Below are 20778 nucleotides of genomic sequence, written 5' to 3' on the forward strand. Positions count from 1 at the left end.
AGCGCCGTATGGCAGCCGTGCTAAAGCCAGGGTAATAATCGGGAGCGCCAGGAGGGTCAAATCTGACTGACATGAGCGCTATACAAGAACCCACTATTATTATTATTATTATTATTTGTATACTGTACACGGGGGGGGGGGGGGGGGCTCACGGGTCAACACAAACAAATGAAACATTCTCACGAATTAGGTGAAAAAAACAAAAAAGTGGTCTCACCCCCCCCCCCCCCCCGCTTATTCACCGGTGGCTGAGTCGCAACTAATATTTTCTCACGGATTGGACCACCCCCTCTTCCCGCCGGCTGGATCCGCCACTGTGAACACATACCATACAAAAATGATACCAAATGATTTGGGATGAAACACTCTTTCATGAGATGTATAATCTACTGTTTATAGATGATTTTTAAAATAATTAGCAATTTACTAGGTGTAAACTTGTTTTTGACTCTCACGGTATAATAGTAAAACCATTTTTACCGTACTTTCAATATTCCATTTTCAAGTTTAAGAAGTTTGTCACTAATCGGGATATTGTTTCTTTTTTTCTTTATAAAGAACGATACATCTACCATCTTGGTGATAGAAATTTTAAGAAATTAAAGAACTATCTGTGCGAGAATATGCCCGGGAGAATGGGACAAGAAACGGGAATGATTGCTGGATTATTTCATACTCCTTCCTCGATTTTTTTTAACCGTTAATGTGATTAGCCGAGAGGGACGTACAACACCTTTTCTTTGTAACAAAATTACACAATAAAATGTAAGATTCCATGGTCAATTCGTTCATAATGGAGAATGACATTGGCTCAGTCAAAATATTGAATAAATGAATGAACAAACTTTTCCTCTAAATTAATTGTACTATCATTGTTTTTTGTCTTTTTTAATCTAGGAATACTGCAAACTGGTGCATCAGGATTGGCCAATGTTGGTGATATGGCAATTTTTTCAATCCCCTTCGACTTCACTTCATCAGAAGGCAATCTATTGTTTGAATACTTAATAACAGTTGGCAACACACTCAGTGTCACCGTTTGCCAAGGTGACGTTATACCTGCCTTCACTCTCGTTGGAAACAATCAGCGGAACAGCACTCTGGTGCCGTATTCATGTGCTAATGTAGCCTATGTTCAGGTTTGTAGTGTAAAATTAACCTTTCACCTATTAGTACCAAAATTATACGAGTTTAATTCATTTTCAACTTTGCTCTTCAATTCAAGCATGTAATTCATTTTCATTGCCGCTGGCAATTCAAAATTAATGATTCTTGATAATCGTCGATGTTGTTCGATTCAACAATAGTAATTTATTTGCATCTTCGCTATCAATAGAAGATTACATTCGTCAGGTGCCAGCGAAAAGGCCGTCACTGCCAGTGACAATAGCTCTAGCTTACAGCCTTGCACACAACATAGCATTACATCTCTGTCCACCTAAATGTATATCAAGTTAATTACTGTTATAGTATTAATGTTATGATTATGATTAACCTTTATTGTCTCGCAGATACGATTTATCGCCACAAGGGGACAACAGGGCTTTTTGATTTATGTGTACAACATTCAGATATTTCAAATGTCTATTGCAGGTAAGTGAACTTAGTCTACGGAAGGACACCTAAATAGACGAAATATCGAAATGAAACTAAAAACATATGGGAAGGGAGTGTGGCTTGTAGCTAAGAAGAGTGAAAAGGTATGGGGAAAGGGGAGGACCGATTAAGGAATACAAGACAAATATGTGGGAGCACCGTGGAATATTGGTTGAGGCTCGATTAGGGTGGACAACATTCAGATATTGCAAATGCCTTTTGCAGGTTAGTGATCTTATAAGTCTACAGAAGGATACCTATATAGATGAAATATTGAAATGAAATCTAAGAACATTAGGGGGTGTGGCTTGTAGCTAAGAAGAGTGAAAATGCATGGTAAAATGGGGGAGGAATCGGAGGACTACGGAATATAAGACAACTATGTGTAAGGACTGTGGAATATGTTTAAGCTTGTTTCTCGCTCGAAAGGTCATGGCTTTAATATTCACTCGACACGTTCATGATGTAAATATTGACAACATTGATTTACGAAAGAAAATACCGAAAATCTCTCGTGACAAGTACAGAGTTGAAAGTTACAAAAACAAAAACAATCTACACTGAATTTAGTAGTAATATAAACTTAAAACAAGTTTTTATTTCATTCTTCCCAATCAAAACTCCAGCTACCACGCCACCACCTCAAACTCTACCTACCCTTACCTCTAGAAACACCGACTCCACGAAAAGTCAATCGACCAATACTGCAGAAGGTAAATCTTATCGACAAGCACAATTATCAGAAAAAAATCATCTCTTCTTAAACTATTGTCAAAATCGTGATGTACTTTACCTTGAACACAAGTAGGCCTTCTTATTTATATTCATACACACGACAGTGGTCCTTTTATATCAGATTACTTGTATCTAATTTATATTTATTATACATTGAGCCTGTACTCCCTGCTGTATCTTTGCATGTACTATATTAGAAGAACACTATATCAAGTTCATATTAATGCGCATAAATAAGTACACGTTTGCGACATTAGGACGTCCCATTTAGTCCACGTTTTACCAAAGATAATTGTATTCATCTTTGTGCAAATAAGTTGTGACAAGTACATAAATGAAGGTTACAAAATCCAAAACAATCTCCCCTGAATCTAGTAGTATCATCAATTAAACAAAATATTTCATTTCATTCTTCCCAATCAAAACTCCAGCTACCACGCCACCACCTCAAACTCTACCTACTCTCACCTCTAGAAACACCGACTCCACGGCAATTCAATCGACCAATACTGCAGAAGGTAAATCTTATCGACAAGCACAATTATCAGAAACAATCATCTCTTCTAAACACTTGTCAAAATCGTGATGTACTTTACCTAACACAAGTAGGCCTTCCTTTCTATAGTCATGTTCCCGACAGTAGATCATTTATATCATATTACTTGTATCTAGTTTATATTTGTTATACATTGAGCTAGTAACTTAAACTTCGTGCTGTATCTTTGCATGTACTATATTAGAGGAACAATAAAAGTACACGTTTACAACATAAGAACGTCCCATTTCGTCCACGTTTTATCAAAAATAATTGTATTCATCTCTGTGCACATGAGTATGATTCATGTCATCTTCTGCCAGGTCAACACTATGTTCCCGGCGGCCACGGCAGACCCGTTGGCCCGAAACGTATAGTGCGCCGTGGAACGTTGGCAATTTTGTCTCTGTATTCAAGTTTTGTTAGGTCTTATCAAGTTCTTTCATTACGTACTGTCACGTTTTGTGGCGTTCACCCCGTTTACTACTCGGTTACTCATCCGCGCCATGACTGCCTTAGCAAATTTGTTGACAATTCAACAAACTGGCCCGGCATCCACGGCAATCATGGCCTGTAATTTTTGCCCATTCCGCCCGCCCCCCCCCCCCCCCTCCACGCGTTGTCCCACGTTCATCCCACTTTGTCCACCGTGGCCGCCGGGAACATAACGTAAACATATTGTAAACTTAGCATTAGACCATAGGTCAGGTTAAACTGAATTACTAGAATACGAAACCCAAAGCATCAACGATTCACCGACAGTGACTGTATGTTTGAACAAAAATGTTGGTATTTTATCTTTCAATGTGTCTACACAGTCTCTTTGACACCGAATCAGACTGATGTTTTCACTGCGTCCTCTAAAATTGATACGAGTACTACGGGAAGTCCGACGACTGTTGCAGTCAGAGATAAACGTAACGTAATTTCTGTTATTCAGACGCTTTAATAACTTCTTTGTCATAGCCATTAGCACCGAAAGGTGGACCTGTGCGCTATACAAGTAGCCACTATTATTATTATTATTAGTAGTAGTAGTAGTAGTAGTAGAAGTAGTAGTATTTATTATTATTATTATTATTATTATTATTATACTATTAGTATTAATATTATTATTATTATTATTATTATTATTATTATTATTATTATTATTATTATTATTATTATTATTATTATTATTATTATTATTATTATTATTATTATTATTATTATCATTATAGCCATCATTTTATAACATATATTCATTCGATTGATAAATATAAATAGACCCGCAGCATTATACATGTATTAGTAATCGGATTAATGCTCCTGAGAGACCTACAATTTTATGACACAAAGCAGGAGATAATGAACCTCTGTACCCAAGCATGCGGGTCTTTGTCGAGCACAAGTTGATTCTGCTTTAAATATAAATACATCCAACATCTGTTTTTATTTTCTATATTCCATTATCTTAAGTTGGAGATGAAGACAAGACAGTTGAATTAATCGGAGCACTATCTCTTCCTTTCTCTTTTATATCTCTTAACCATTTTCAGCTTCCACACCTTCCCCTATGAGACGAGGTATGTCATGGCTTATTCCTGTGGTAGCTTCTGTTGTTGTCTTGCTACTCATCATCATAGCTGCTGTGGTAGTGCTGTATTGCCACAGGCGAAGGTAAAAATATCAACATTAAAACTCTTGAAAAACAAGCTGTCGAGTAAAATGAAATACTTCTTCTATCGAAAATGTGTAGGTTCTGATAGTCTTATTCAGACTAACGTGTGTTGTATGTATAATTTCTCAGACCTTAATGTAGATTGAATCAATAACACATTTTTGGTTTTTGTTTGGGGGGAGGGGGGCTCAACTTTCATCACAAAAGTGTTACATTTAAGATAGGGCAAGGTATATAATTTAAAAAATACAAATACGCGAAGGTAATCTTGTTTTGATAGGTAAGCAACCCAGGACTACACAATGAGAAAGAAAAACAGTAGTACAGCGGCAGTAAACAATAGTAGCCTAAACAATAGATCTTCATGGGTAAAGAAATTCAGCAGGACAAATGCAAAAATACTGCACTCTTAAAATGGATTCATGGTTTAAGGTTTAAAGTTACACCGCATTTGAGGGCTCCTTCTCCTCTCTATAAATATGTAAACTGAAGATGATGATAATGATGATAAAATGATGTTGAGGATAAACTAAGATGGTGATGGTGAAGACGATGATGATGATGATGATGATGATTATGATGATGATGGTGATGATGATGATTATTATTGATGATAATAGTGATGATGATGCTTCAAAATCATAATCACACAAACATTCATTGGGTTCTATTTTTAATTCTTAAAGCAAACAACCCGGAAAACAAGGTCCTACAGATGGAGGAACTATCAACGAACCTAATGCAGACATTGATCACTATGCAGAGTATCAAGGGAACCGGCGTCCTTGGAAATATGAGTCCGTAGGTAGTGGGCGAGCCAAAAGCAGCATTGCACAATCGAACAACGATAAAGACAAACATCCAGAGGCCTACGAGTCAGTTGATGATGCTTCCAAAGTCAAGAATGATGACCGTGTTGGAAACCCAGTTTACAACGGCATTAATTCGACGTCTAAACGAGATGAAGATGGTCGATGTCCACCCCTGATGATCAACCCAATCTACAACGGAATGGACATCGGGAAACCAGACTCGGCACCATTTGGTGACCTGGTTGAAAATCCTCTGTACGGAGATCAAAGGGAAAATCCTCAAGGGGAGAGGGTAAATGTGAACCTTGGTAATGGGCGTGTGGAAGATGGTGGACCTCAACATCTAGCCAAGGGAAGTGTCCTGTACGCACTGGCTAACAAGTGAACGAGCGTGAACACAATCGCAACAATTATAAGAATTTCACTTCAAGTTCTGTTAATAACCTATCGTATAACCTGGATAACACAAGAATATATTATTATGTCATAATCATTTTGGAATGGTCACTTTAGCGTACCCTTGTTTTAAATGACCTTTATATTAATATTTCTGTTTTATCTTCTGCTTTGTATATACATGAGTACTACTGAGTAATGATTTTACTAGGTATCTATAATATTACCGAGATTCTTTGTAAAATGTACGTTTTGATCCATAAATATATTCGTTGAAGTTACCTTTAAGATATGGGGCAACCCATAATGTTTACCCCATTTCTACAAGCATGCTCAATTCATACAAATATTTGAACTTGATGTTGATATTTAGGACATTTATCTATTCATTTGATATCTATATAAACATTTCATTTTAATTTGTTGAACGGAGAAAACAACCAATTATATTTATTTTTGTAAACCGTGTTGATTAGGGGGTATGCTGTTTAGCCTGATGAATTACATATCGGCTAATAAAATAAGCCTTAATGGTAGGATAAATAAACATGACATACCAAAAATAAAAGTTAAACAAAATTAAATGTATACAAAACAGATAAAATTAGGTGTCTACAATGATTTGGCCAACAATTGAGACCTCGGGTTGTGATCTATCTCTTTTATCAATATTTTATTACCCACCTTCTTTTCCATATTGTAAATGAAGTATGACACACCGAAAAACGACGTTGTTCTAACATTGCTACATATCACATGTAACACACACACAAATGGGTACATGGGACTACACACACATGTAAAATGAAACTGTGGGCCAATCCTTTTCACCTATTCCACGTTATATTTTTAATACGAGGGCGTTTGGAAGCGATATTTCTGCTATGATCAGTTGATGTTCTTCTAAACTAACATTAAGAAAAATTAAAGCTCACAAGTCATTATTCATCTAGAAGCCACTCTTTTCTTGCATAAACTAAGTGCATAAAACTTTGAATGATTCATGATATCCGATAAATACGTCATTATGCAGTGTATCAATATTGTTAGTTTAGAGAAATATCAAACATATGTTTCCTTATTTGTGAACTTTCACGCAATATGACTCCGATTGTTTCGACCGCATTGAAGCGACCAGCCGTGTCTCATGGTACGTTGACAAAGTGTGACCAAGCTTCAATTATTACTCAACAAGCGTCAAATTAACAAAAATGATTTGCTCTCAAAAACCACCAATACGAATAATATAAATAGACAGAACAAAATCTTTACGGTCAATACTATACATTTTCTTAACCCCCCCCCCCTAGATTTTTTTATGTGTATGTTTTATGTATTTTTTTGTGGAACCCCCCCCCCCCCTTTGAGGAAAAAAAGTGTCCTCTTACCCCCCCCCCCCCCGCTTATTCAGCGACCGGCTGAGTCGTTTTTTGGGGGGCCCGATTTTAACCCCCCCCCCCCTTGAAAAAAATCCTGCGCACGTCACCGCATCCAGCACAAAATAAAATGTAAACTCTGCAAATGATTTTGGTTGTATAAAACGAACTAACAAACAAATTATCCTTCGCTCGACTGATATTTCGGGATGACTTTTTGTAAAGTACTTCAGAAATCATCAGAACTACTAGTATAATTTGGTTTAATAATAGGCCATGACTTTTCATTTACTAATACACTTTGATAATTTAGCTTTAACACCAAACGTTTCAATAAATATTTCTGTGTGCATTTTATGTAACACCATATTGTCAACATATTTTTCTTATGTTGTGTTGAGTCTGTTTGCACCGTTACTTTTTAATTAAAAGTAATATGTGCATTATCACGATAGTGTGATTCGGTCTTGCTTTCCTTACGTGTTAATGTTACCACAATGATCACCTGATGCAATATTCGTATACTTCCTGGTAGGCTGATCAAGATTGTCATCAGTAAAGCTGACATAGTCACACGTGATTTCCATCTTAGTTAGTAGGAACACAAAAAACGAATATAATGAACAAAACAGATATCTAGAAATTCCTCGAAAATAATACACTGTTGGTCATAATGGTGGAATATTTATTTTCCCCCCAGTTTAAGGAAGGATTTAAAAAAAAAAATATTTCTAATAGATCTAGATAATGGCATACATTCTCAGATTTTATTGAATATTGATTTGTGAGTGTTTGTTTTGCGTGACTGCTTAATCATATGTGTGCTACTATGCTAATCAGATAAGGGACCTACGTCCTTAAATCATAATTGACAGTAATGAGGATTAATGCCTCACAAAAGGGCACTAATATATAGCTGATCGACACGATTTTTATCCTGGGGCCTCACAGTAACGAGGCCATTGCTTAGCCCCTGAATCATGACTGTACGCAGTGTTTGCTAGGGTACGCGGCCCCTTCCACAAATCCCCCCAAAACGAAGAAAATGCAATAAATTGTCAAAAATTCATTGCATTTTCCCCCGGCCCCAAACAGGAAAAATTCCTCTGTAGGGCCATGCATTATGGTTCAAGGCATGGCGATGTGGTCGTTTCATGAAGCTGGGCTAGTGTTAAATTGCTCTTTTAAATCCGATGTAAGGTGTTCATATTAACACCGCCTTAAGTGTTAAAGTTATATAATCACTGGTGTCAGTACATTTTAATGGACATAGGTATTAAATATTTAAAACCAGAGATGAAATCGTAAAAACACCCAAGGTTGTGGTCCTCTTTTGAAGCAGGGCTGGTGTTAAATTAAAAACCTTACTTTCCGCAGTGTATACCTTAGATTAACCTGATAAGTAAATTTATATAATCATGAGCATGTTTATGGAATCCCTTAACTGTTGTTACACCATTTTCTGGTTCGGGAATCATGATAGGCATTTGATTAGGAGTAAATAAATTCGTGTAATGTTTCAAGTAAGTTAAACAAAACCTTCTTTGAGTATTTAAAAGGTTAAGTTTTACATGTTTTTAATCTTAAATTAGAGTTAGATATTAATTTATTACTCACAATTAATTCGCAAATCGAAATCGATTTGATTATGACGATTGCATTTTGGTATATTTATAAAATGATTGTTTAAAAAAAAAGCTTGGGTATGATAATAGAGATTTGAAAATTATATATATTTATTTAATAGAGAAATGACTTACATATTACAAATAAATGAAAATTTGAGAGTACAAAACATGAAATTTCCTGCAAATTGGCTTAGTTATAATTGAACAAACATTGTGTGTATTCTTGATTTCCCATTGTTTTGTTTAAGTATTTATGAAATGATGTTATTGTTTGAATATTGAATAAACAACGTTTAGAGGCAAAGAGAAAACAATTGATAGGCATGATAGGTGCGTGACAAACACTTTCTGGTTGCCTTATTAAAAATCCATAGTGACGTCATAGAATGCATACACTTTCAGAATACACTGATGCATACATCGACGGGGAAACCAAAACAAAGATATAATTAGCCAATACTAGGGTAGAAAAAGGAAGTAAAGGGAAAACATTGTAAAACTGACTTCCTTTCGTAGCTTATATCGTGTTAGAGTTGAATATCAACAATTTTCTGTTGTTATCAGCAAGTGCTTCAGGAATGGATATTTGCAAATGGGTCACTCTCTTCGTGGCGATAATCATTGGAGTTTCTTCAGCCACAGAACCGGGTAAACTATTCTAATTGACATTATTGTTTCATTTCATATCATGCCATACTTCACCGTTTTTTATAACAGAGGACTTGGAGAAAAGAAGTAGACTGTGTGAAAGACCTGATTGCTTTCCAACATTTTAGGAATGGACGCAAACAATACCTTTATCGTGTTGTAAAGTGTTGATCACTTTCATCAAAATTATGTTAAACATTTGGGGGTATTCCCAAATTGATTTTTCATTAGTTTATACAATGATTATTAAATAACGACAGGTTATTCTAACAACATAAAAAACTTAGGCTTGAAAGCAATTATGATTAATGTGCAAACATTATGTATGAACCACAAACACAGCGAGAAAAAAAAAGAAGACATTATAATCACTTGATAATGGTGATTATACATGTTTGTATAATATATTATATTCATGAATAAGAATCCACAACGCTTATACATGTGGTAGACAAGAAAGAAAAGTTTGATCGTCACGAGCGCCCTGGTTTGAATAACTTAACCCGTAAAACAAAGTACACTCTATTAACCCTAATAAGGCCGGGCTATTTGAAGTCTTACTATGGCCGGGGGGGGGGGGCATTATGCCCCCCCCCCCCAAGATCTCGGCCGATCTCCGCGAAAATTTGCACACATGTTAAGTGAAGTGTATAGAACAATATGATAATTTAAATTTTTTGAAAAAAATCCCTCATTTGCATATTTATGGTAATTTATGCAAATAACGTCATAAAATCACATTTTTACCCCTAAATCCTATATTATTCATATTTAAAGCATTCTTTTTCACTACATATATTCATTAGACCATTTGAAACAATAATACGACAAAAAAATTTGGAAGAGCCAGCTTATTTCTTATGTTATCTCTTGTTTTGATAATTTCTTATGTATTTCATTGTTTTTTTAACTTATTTATGTTATTGTGTTTTATTTTGACTCCCAAAACAACCACCTAAACTTTAAACAAGACCCAATAACCAATATTTGATCTATTTTTAGGAAAAATGACATTTCCATATGTTTTGTACACAAATCACAAAAATGAGCGATTTTCGGGCTGACATGCAAAGACAAAAGGTCACGTGACCTTGTAACTATAGGTCCGATTTTTTAATTTTTTTTTAAAAAGATGCGCAAGACTCTAAAGAAAAAAGTCTGTCTATTAGGCATTGGACTAACGTGTCCATCGCCTGTCTGGGTGTGGCCATTGGGGATCCTGTCGTACACAGGGTTGCTGACGAAATCGACTTTCCCCTCGAAGCTGTTGACATCAACTTCAAAGGCTTCATCAGGATGGGCAATGACCTTACCGGTGCTGTTCTGTGATGGCGTCTGACCAATTTGGGTCATCTTCGGTTTCGCTTTAGATTTCAGATAGGACTTTGAATCTTTCAGTTGCGTCTTAACTACTGTTTTTTTTTCTGCATCAACGAAACCCCTACTTTGCATGGCTGGGAATGCATCCTTCAGCTCTACAAATTCTTCTTCGGCGCTATCCATTTGCATCCTGTTCCAGATGAATTCTGAAGTGTCTGTACTGGCACCATCCGGGACATCACGGCTGCTAGTTTGGATGGTACAGATGCCCTTGACATGACTTTCACCATGTTCCTGACCGCTAGATTTGAACTCACTGTAAGCATCAAGTTTGATCGAGGCGTCTGGCCGTATCAACCTGAAAGAAATTTGTTATTTGTTGTACTATAAACCCATTATGTTTAATACAAATATGTGTTATGTCATTATTAGTAGAAAATAAATGAACGTTAAGAGTGGCAGTGAAAGAATAAGTAGCTGAGATGATACTATGCGTACAAAGTCGTAAAATTCATATTAATAAATGTAGTAATAGAATACAACAATTAAAATTAATGGTAATACATTTATTATCAATAATAGTAATATTACTAGCAGGAGTTATATCAATACTAATAGTAATAAAGATAGTAGTACAAAAAATGATAGTAATGCAGTAATAGTACAAGTCAAATTGAAAGTAATTGACAATGCTAATATTAATACTAATATTAATTGTAACGGTATAGTTATCAGTGATAACAAATATTGGACATACTTTGTGTGGTCACAAAGCAGAATAGCAATGATGATGAGCGTGCAAAGGAACAACGTTGCAGTCACAGCCAAGGCAATGTATATTATCATAGTAACTTGAGCCGGATCTGTTTGGGGTAAAACAAAACAAAAATATTTGCGAAACTTACTTTAAGACTGTAATACAATCATTTCCATTCTTTACAATGATTTCTCATAGACATTTTTGTTCGTTTTCGTGTCTTACATGGAAACTATAGATAACTTAGAATAGACTGTGGTGGATTTATGATTCCTTGGCCGTTTACACAATATTGGTGCCCATGCTCTTTCCTTTTTTGTATGTGCACCTAAAATGTGCGAAATAGAGCAAGGTGTTTTCCACCCTGCATCCGCCTATATTCTAAAAGCCTTTTCGCAAGATCTCTTCAAATTCAAATGTATGTGTCTTGTGTAAAACAGCACAGTCTGATAGAATAATTGTCTATATCAATACAACAAAAAATAATCTAGGCATATGTAACCAAACCCAAACAATTGTTTTATTCTATTATGCTTTTTTACCTTGCTTTTCATTTGATTCTCCCCTCAGGTAGTCGGGGGATTCTGAAGTGACAAAGTCAGGTGACCTTGGTTGGGAGTCCTCTGTGACAATTCCTATCATTACAAATCATTAAACCATATATTGCTTAATCGCAATGGGGTAGTATAATAAAAACATTCACGATTTGAAGAACAAAATTGAATGTCGAGTTTTGGCTTAAAGCTTATCTGCCATAGTTTACAGGAGGGATTAGACTGCCCTGCAAGATCACTGGACAGGTGGTTATCTCATCAACTCAGCTCTCTAGTACAGTCAAAATATGAAAAAAAAAGGGGTCAACCTAGAACTAATTGCAACAGAAACGATTCCACTTGCATATAATCTGAAAAAAACATAAAATCAACATACTAAAAGTTGACAAAAATTGTAGTGGTGGATCAGTGCCTAATTTGCATAAATTCAAAATGGCCGCCAGCCCGTCATGTCAGACCCCGGTAGACACATAAAACCTATTTAAGCCTATATCTCTAGATCTGAGACACATAGAAAGCTAAACGAAGTGTCTCTACCGATGTTTGTGGGGCCGAGGAACATGATAATAGCATTATAAGCAGCTTACAACTATTCCTTGACTCCTTATTTGCATAAATTTGCATATAATTAACCCTTTTTAAAGTCAAAATGGCTGCCATGTTGCATGTTTAAAACTATTTCTCATCTGATACTTATAGAAATTTGATTTTAGTGCCCTTATCCACGTTTAGGGGGTCAAGGAACATAATCATAGCATTATCAGCAGCTTAGAACTAGTCCTTGACTCCCAATTTGCATAAATTTGCATATAATTAACCCATTTTAATTTCTAAATGGCTGCCATTTTGTAATGTTTAAAACTATATCTCTAGATCTGAGACACATAGAAAGCTTAACGAAGTGTCTCTACCGATGTTTTGGGGGTCAAGGAACATGATAATAGCATTTTAAGCAGCTAACAACTACTCCTTGATTCCTAATTTGCATAAATTTGCATATAAATAACCCTTTTTAAAAGTCAAATTGGCTACCATATGTTGCATGTTTAAAACTATTTCTCATCTGATACTTATAGAAAGTTGATTTTAGTGCCCTTATCCTTGTTTAGAGTGTCAAGGAACATGATTATAGCATTATCAGCAACTCACAACTACTCCTTGACTCCTAATTTGCATAAATTTGCATATAATTGACCCTTTAACAAATTCTTAATGGCTGCCATGTTGCATGTTTAAAATTATTTCTCATCTGATCCTTATAGAAAGTTGATTTTAGTGCCCTTATCCATGTTTAGGGGATCAAGGAACTTTATTATTGCATCACTAATAATTCTAACTACCCCCTGACTCTTAATTTGCATAAATTTGCATACAATTAACCCTTTCCAATTCAAGATGGCTGCCTCATGGCTTGTCTAATATTATATCTAATCTGTGAATCATAATTAGTTGAAGGGAAAGTCCACCCTGGTATTAAGTTGATTTGAATGAAAGAAGAAAAATTTAAACAAACAGATTCTAAAAGTGAAAGTTTGAGCAAAATCCGATGAAAAATAAGAAAGTTATGAATTTTTGAAGTTGTAATCAATCAAACACAAATTAGAAATACCGTGACGTATCTTACGAGCTCCTCTCCCATTTGCTCAGTAGGCCTATATACAGAAATCTCATACATTTTCATTTTCTTGTTATTTGATGGAGGAATAGATTTGTTTCATACAGGTTTTGTGTAAAAAAATATGAGCAATGATTATATAATTAAGGTGCATGTATGATTTAATATTTTCTTTAGAGAAAATGGAAATTCATAATTTTTGGGGTACATGGCAAATAGGAGAGTAGCTCACAAGATACGTCACGGTGTTGCCAATTTTTTGTCTGATTGATTACAACTTCAACAATTCATAATTTTCTTTAATATTTCTTATTGTATTTTGCTCAAACCTTCACTGATCTGTTTCTTTGATTTTTCTGCTTCTGTTAAAACCAACTTATAATCAGGGTGGACTTCTCCTTAAAGTTTGGTGTCTTAAAGAGAAGGTTGGGTTCTGGGAAGAGGTGAACAATAATTTGTGAGCGTTATCATTCTTATTATGCAGGTGTGGAAGAACATCAGATAAGACATGTTCCCTGAAAAGCATGGCTCTTCAAATGCCTTCATATTCTAAATATGTCATGTAACATCGTAAAACTCGGGAGTAGGATTTTTACGCCACGTGTTTGTGTAGTCCCATATACATCTTTCTGTGTACAGTGTTTGTAACTTTACTAAGACTTGGCCAAATTTCTTCATTTTGATGATTCCAGAACCTTGCAATACACACAAATTCTTATATGCTCGATGATCAACCTTTTCTGGACGATTCCACACCGTTTCTTTCACAATGCAATCGCATGACCAGAACTCAACTTCATCTTTAACCATTTTCTTTGGTTAACAGACTTGTCTCTAACATTCACTTCAATTCAATTCATTCATTCGTCCATGTCAAAATATAAAAATAAGCTTTTTATTTAGCGTGATGGATTTAAAGCAAAAACATGCACAATGATATGAGACTCACTGTGTCAATTCAAGTTGCAAATTCCATATTCCACAGCTTACTAATAGGGAATATTGCACACATGAATACAAGAATTTGTGAATGCCATTACTAATTAAAAAATTGCAGTTATACTGATTTCATAGTTACAATATTACAATATTCAGTTACTTAGAATTATTGGATAAACTAAAAGTCTATAGTGTAATTACGAATATTAAAAAAACCTAGTAAGCTATATATCATATTTCGCCTAAATGATGAGAATTCAGAATAAACTTTGGAATACTGATAAACTGCAGCTACACTGAATAGACTATTACAATTTAGTTAGATTAATTAATTAGATCAATAATACTAACAGTTACTGTATTTATAGATTAATTAACAGTTATTACATTATTGCAATAGAAACAGGAACAAAATTGCATATATTAAAATATTTAATTAACATTGAACATTTAACAATTAGTTAAAAGGCAAGCAAATGGGAAAGAAGCAAGAACCCTGAATAACCTGACTCATAGCTAATGCCTATTATTGAGAACATTTACTTGGTGTCTTACCCAGGTCCTTAGGGTAATATAACTTGATGATAGAATTATTAGCAAATCACTGAGTCTACATTATAGTTACATATTTACATATATTTGCATAATTGCATAAAATGTATTATTATGGGGTTCATTCAATTTAAATAGGCTTCCACAAAGCGTAATTAATTCTTTATTTTTTTGTTCTGAGAATTAAAAAAATAAAAAAATAAAAAATAGAACTGTGGGAGGGGGGAGGTTGTAGGCATAGGGGGTAAATGTAATAAAATATTAAACCAAACTAAAGTAGAAACTAATAACCACAAACACTGACAAAAATGACCGATATCATCATAGAAGAGATCCCCTTTAAATTCTTCAAATGCATACAACATAGGAGAAACTAATAACCACAAACACTGACAAAAATGACTGATTATGAGAAACAGAGAAAGAGAGAGAGAGAGAATTAAGCAGGGATAGAGAGAGAGACAGAGACAGAATAAGAGACAGAAAGAGAGGGGAATGGAGTCCAGAAGATTAGAATTCGCATCATCATTGCTTGATCATTACAATGTATTATACAAACATACACATTACATAGTTTACCTTCATTCTCAAGCTGCTCTTCCCTTCCTTCGAAAAGGATTATGACTCATAATCATATATGACCTTTAAAAGTGTTTATTGTTGTGCCCATATTCAGTAAAAATGCGATTGTTGCCTTTTTCAAACAAAATAAGGTATTTGTGGAATGCAATGTAAACAGCGTCGATACAAATATTTCCGCCTGAGGAGATATGTTTTAATCAAAAAGTTTAATAATTTAAACCAAATATGAGCAATTAATCATCTGGCAAATGCAATTGCATCAAAACAGCGAAAGACACAAATATACTGATCTCTTAACAGCTTGGTTGACTCTTTCCCATTGTAATAAGTGAAATCTCTTCGGGAATTATCATTTTAGCTAGCTCTAGTTTTCACGATTGTCTAAAAATGGAGCGGATAGTAGCTTGTTTTGTGATGATTTTCGTTGGATTGTCTGCGGCTGCTGAACCTGGTAAATATTTTTATTTTCATCACTTACATTTAACAGTATATTCATTTGGAGAGGCTAACCCTAATTGTAATTCGAAACATTCCATATTTACATTAATTTCATGATAGTGTAAGACTATCCCAAAGGATATGACGTCTCTGGTATGGGTACCTAGTAGGAATTTATTCCTTGAAATGCTAGAGCGCCGTATGGCAGCCGTGCTAAAGCCAGGGTAATAATCGGGAGCGCCAGGAGGGTCAAATCTGACTGACATGAGCGTTATACAAGAACCCACTATTATTATTATTATTATCGAAAACATGTTTTGATTACGTAATGCGTCATCGTCATCAGTCATGTTCGCACATTTCAAAGATGTAACCTGTCCCAAGTTCATTTTAGAAAGTCTTCACGATAGTGTTGTACATAAACCGTATTGAAAACAATTGTTACGTCACATTTGCAAAAGTTATTGGCTGATTGGTTAAGGAGTTGAAGACCCTGTCAATTATTTCGTTCAGGGCTGGCAGATTGATTAATAATCCATAGACATTTCTCAGTCGAGTGGTTGAGTTACTTGACTAGAGGTGCGAAGCCGTGGGTTCCATGCCCGACCTAACACTGTTGTCCTTAAGAAAGAAAACTTTTTCTACATAGCTTCACTACAACCAGGTATTAGTCATGTAGTTTGTTCAGTATTGCGATCGTCTTAAATAGGCGCCAGGTTGGAATTATTCCCCGGGAGTGGAAAATGCATGTGATTGCATTTCATTATCCAAAAAATACCACAGTAAACGGTTCGTGGTCACAGTATTTTTGCCATATTACATATACAATGGTAATACCATTTCAATTATGACGGTACACTACATATTAAGAGCCATACTAGTACTGTCTTTAGTACTGTATGTAGTACTACATGTAGTACCGTGGAAGTACTGTACCATGGCAATACCATGGTAGTAACATGTTTTGTAAGGGTTGTGTGCGGGTTGAATCCGATGACAAAGTAATAGTGTAAAGCGCTTACTAGAGACATCATAGATGTACTCATATTATTGGAAATTTCTATAGCGCATATATTTTACATGCAAGGTGCCCATGGCGCGCGATTTCGGTGCTCACAGCATTCAAGAAAATCCTCCCTATCATTACCCATTTAACTTTTGGGGGGCAGTGGGAAAATTAGATAAATGCTTTGCCAAATGACGGTATGACGTAACCCATACATGATTTGTTTAGGATATTGTATATGGCAATACAAATTGATAATTATTTGAGTTGGTTGCTCGAAAACCTTGGCGATCGAGAAATATGACGTTTAAAATCACAGCGAACCATGTGATCTACAGTCCAAAGACTTATCCACCGGACTACGACTTGTATACATATAAATATATATATGAGTTTGAGTTTGAAGTTTGTTATCCAAACAAAATTCAATATAACAATCAAATGTGAATGGTTAACATTGACAGGATAAATGCGACCAGAAAATAACATTTAATGCTCATCGTGCATTTAATTACTATATATATATATATATATATATATATATATATATATATATATATATATATATATCAATGGCTTTTCAATGTATTGATGTTCCCGATTTTCCTATGGTTATTGACACCGGACAACTAACACGATTGGAAAGACTTTCGCGAAATCGACCTGTTGCTGTTTTAGTCTTAAAGGCATGTGTCGTTCATTTATGAATATTTACGCCGAATTCACATTGTATTAACCATTTTAAAAGGAAGCAGAAAAGAGAAGAAAAAAAATCGACGCTGTTCCATTGTTCGCATTTTGGGAGGATTCCAGACAAACTTTCTACATTGGTCAACTTCAGTAGTCTTTTCCAACACCTTTTGAAATGTGCTATACCTAACCCAAACAGGATTTGTGTAGGAAATTCTATATGGCAATACAATTTGATAATTATTTGAGTTGATTTCTCGAAAACCTTGGCGATCGAGAAATATTAATGTAATTTGTTGAGGATATGCTTTAAGATAACTTCACATTGGCAAATATTTTTCGAAGTATGCACTGCATTTAATATTTAAAATCAATTTGTTTTTCCTTGTTTTATCTTTAGATTGGTCTTGTGACTTTGCAGTGGATGATTGCGGAATTGAAATGTTGCAGGGTATCTGGACAAGAGTTTCGTTTAATGGAAATGGTTCGTAGTTGTTTAAGATTTTGTTGATTTTTTCTTTTCCTTTTTCCTGTGTACATTATACTCCCTTTGAGTATGCTTTTGTTAATCAATATCCGCAATTAGCGATAGCTCACATTTATAGAAAGAAACATTTGAACGCTAGGTCATACAAGTACAGTTTGAAAGAACCTTTTGAGATAGTTGACATAATTACAATGATAAAAAGTTGACCGAGTCTTGCTGATGAATCACTTTAAATGAACACCGCTACACACAGACATGGGCACTTCACAACAAGACACTCAAATGTGCATTGACAATTTGTCCAAATTTTGTTTAAAAGCTATTTCTAGCCATATCTCGAATGTCTTGGCAATTTGAAGAGCAATCCCTTTCAGGGACATCCATTCCATGATACCTCTACAATCGCGTCAAAGAATGAAAATGAGTTCATACAGTTATATTAACCTTCATGCCTGTATTAGAATTCAACCTTCTTTTCTAGCCATAATAAAAGTACATTATATGTGCTAACTGCTGTATATTATTAATTTACAAACGTAAAATAAACGATATAAACAAACTTCTAAGAAAACAGTTTAAGTATTAACGAAGTATTAAACCAAGACGAATTTGAATAACAAATTATACGTATATGATTGAATGTAATCACATTATTGATTGGTCGTACTGTCTCTGCCAATGTATTTCACCCTTTTATCACAAATACAGGAATGCTCACAGCAGACGTATCTACAAGCAATACCGGTGACATGTTTGTGTTCTCAATCCCATACAACTTCACGTCACCACATGGAAACGTGTCTTTTGATTACTTTATTGCTGGTGTTGACACGGTGTTGCTGGTCTCAGCCTGCCGAGGAGACCGCGAGCCAGTGGAACAACTGCTGGTTTACCAATCAGCTCCTCTCGACGCCTCGACATTAATCCCTTATACATGTGCAAACACAATGGATGTACAGGTGTGTAGTGTTATAAGTTATTCATTTATCATGTTTATATGACAGAGAGTATAGGTGCAACATATTCCCTACTAACGGCAGCGACATATACAGAGCAATACGAATAAGTATATGCAAACGAAAAGCGGAGGCGGGGCTGTATTACACAATCATATCATATTCGGGGAGTGAAATACAGTATTGTAATATCCATGACTTATTTTGATGACAAATTTATTACTTGCTGTAATAAAGTATCATCTCTTGTTAATAATAAACACTCGGAAGTTCATATTCAGACAAGTCGAGAAGTTATGACAATGAACATTACCATAGAATATCTATTAGCGTCCCCTGAACCATGTCAACAATGGTCGAAGGTCATTGGCTTTATCGAAACACTCTGACCTACTTCTACAATTCTGTACCCCTACGTCGTAAACTGTAGATGGCCGAACATACGGGGCAACCAATACCCTTTACATTTGCGAGACATTAATCTCAAATTGCCACTCTCATCCCTGGTGTAGTTGAGGGGATAGTGCCAGGACACCTTCTAGGCGTCTTTTGAGTTTCCCTCGGATTGTTCCGAGGGATACATTACTGACCTGATCTAACAATGAAGCAATTAACCAAACATTGATTAATACTTGGAAACTCATTTGTTTCAATACTCATAATCTCAGGAGCAGAGTAAAGGTTGATGACATGATTTGACTATCCACTATATTGTTAAATAATAGAAATATCCAATATACTTTAGATAACAAAATACGATTTCCATTACATCATGTAATTTGTGATTTATTTTTGCAGATAATTTTCAACGCTACAAGACTTGATGTACCACTATTGATCAGGTTAGACAACATCCAGATATATGAAATGCCTTACATAGGTAAATTTATCTCGAATAATGTGTTGCTTTTGTCTTGAAATTTTGCATTCTTCTACCTTATCATACAGTTATCATTTATAGCATACAATGTATTCGGGATAACTAGGCCAGAAGCCTATACCTCACTTCCGACTTGAGAGAGAGAGGCTGAGTCAGCCCGGGCTTTTAGGATTATTGAGTTGTTTGCCGTTTTATGTATATTGAGTTCTGCCATTAACACACTAAATTAATCCAGTTTCACTTGATAGAATGTGCCAAATAGGTAGTAATTAGGTAATGGTGAAGATTTATTTCAAATGGTAAAATTATATGGAAACATACGTGTAACGTATGTACATGTGTAATTTTAAATCGGTAACACGTGAACGACTTTCTAATTGCCCGACTTTCATTATCATATCCCTATTTTTAGTGGTATGTCATGTACACATTTCATATTGTTATATTCACAGAGGTTCCAACAACAGTTGGCACGACGCCTCCTACTACAGTCGAAGGTGTGTACAAATAGGATTCTGATTTTATAATCGATTTTTAGGATGAATAGTAGTAGTAGCTGCTGCATCAGTAGTAGTAATTGTAGTGGTAGTAGTAATAGTAGTAGTAGTAGTAGTAG

The 20778-nt window shown here is 35.2% G+C and overlaps 1 protein-coding gene across 1 annotated transcript; it reads left to right on the plus strand.

The window, feature by feature from the left end:
- The first annotated feature begins 4383 nt into the window (after positions 1-4383).
- LOC105446787 lies at positions 4384-7045 on the plus strand. Its single transcript, XM_030982668.1, has 2 exons — positions 4384-4525; positions 5213-7045. Exons 1-2 carry the CDS (start codon positions 4422-4424, stop codon positions 5721-5723), a joined length of 615 nt encoding a protein of 204 aa, XP_030838528.1. The 5' UTR covers positions 4384-4421; the 3' UTR covers positions 5724-7045.
- The last annotated feature ends 13733 nt before the right edge of the window (positions 7046-20778 follow it).

Source organism: Strongylocentrotus purpuratus, unplaced genomic scaffold (assembly GCF_000002235.5).
Source record: "Strongylocentrotus purpuratus isolate Spur 01 unplaced genomic scaffold, Spur_5.0 spur5_scaffold_13, whole genome shotgun sequence".
Lineage (NCBI taxonomy): Eukaryota > Metazoa > Echinodermata > Echinoidea > Camarodonta > Strongylocentrotidae > Strongylocentrotus > Strongylocentrotus purpuratus.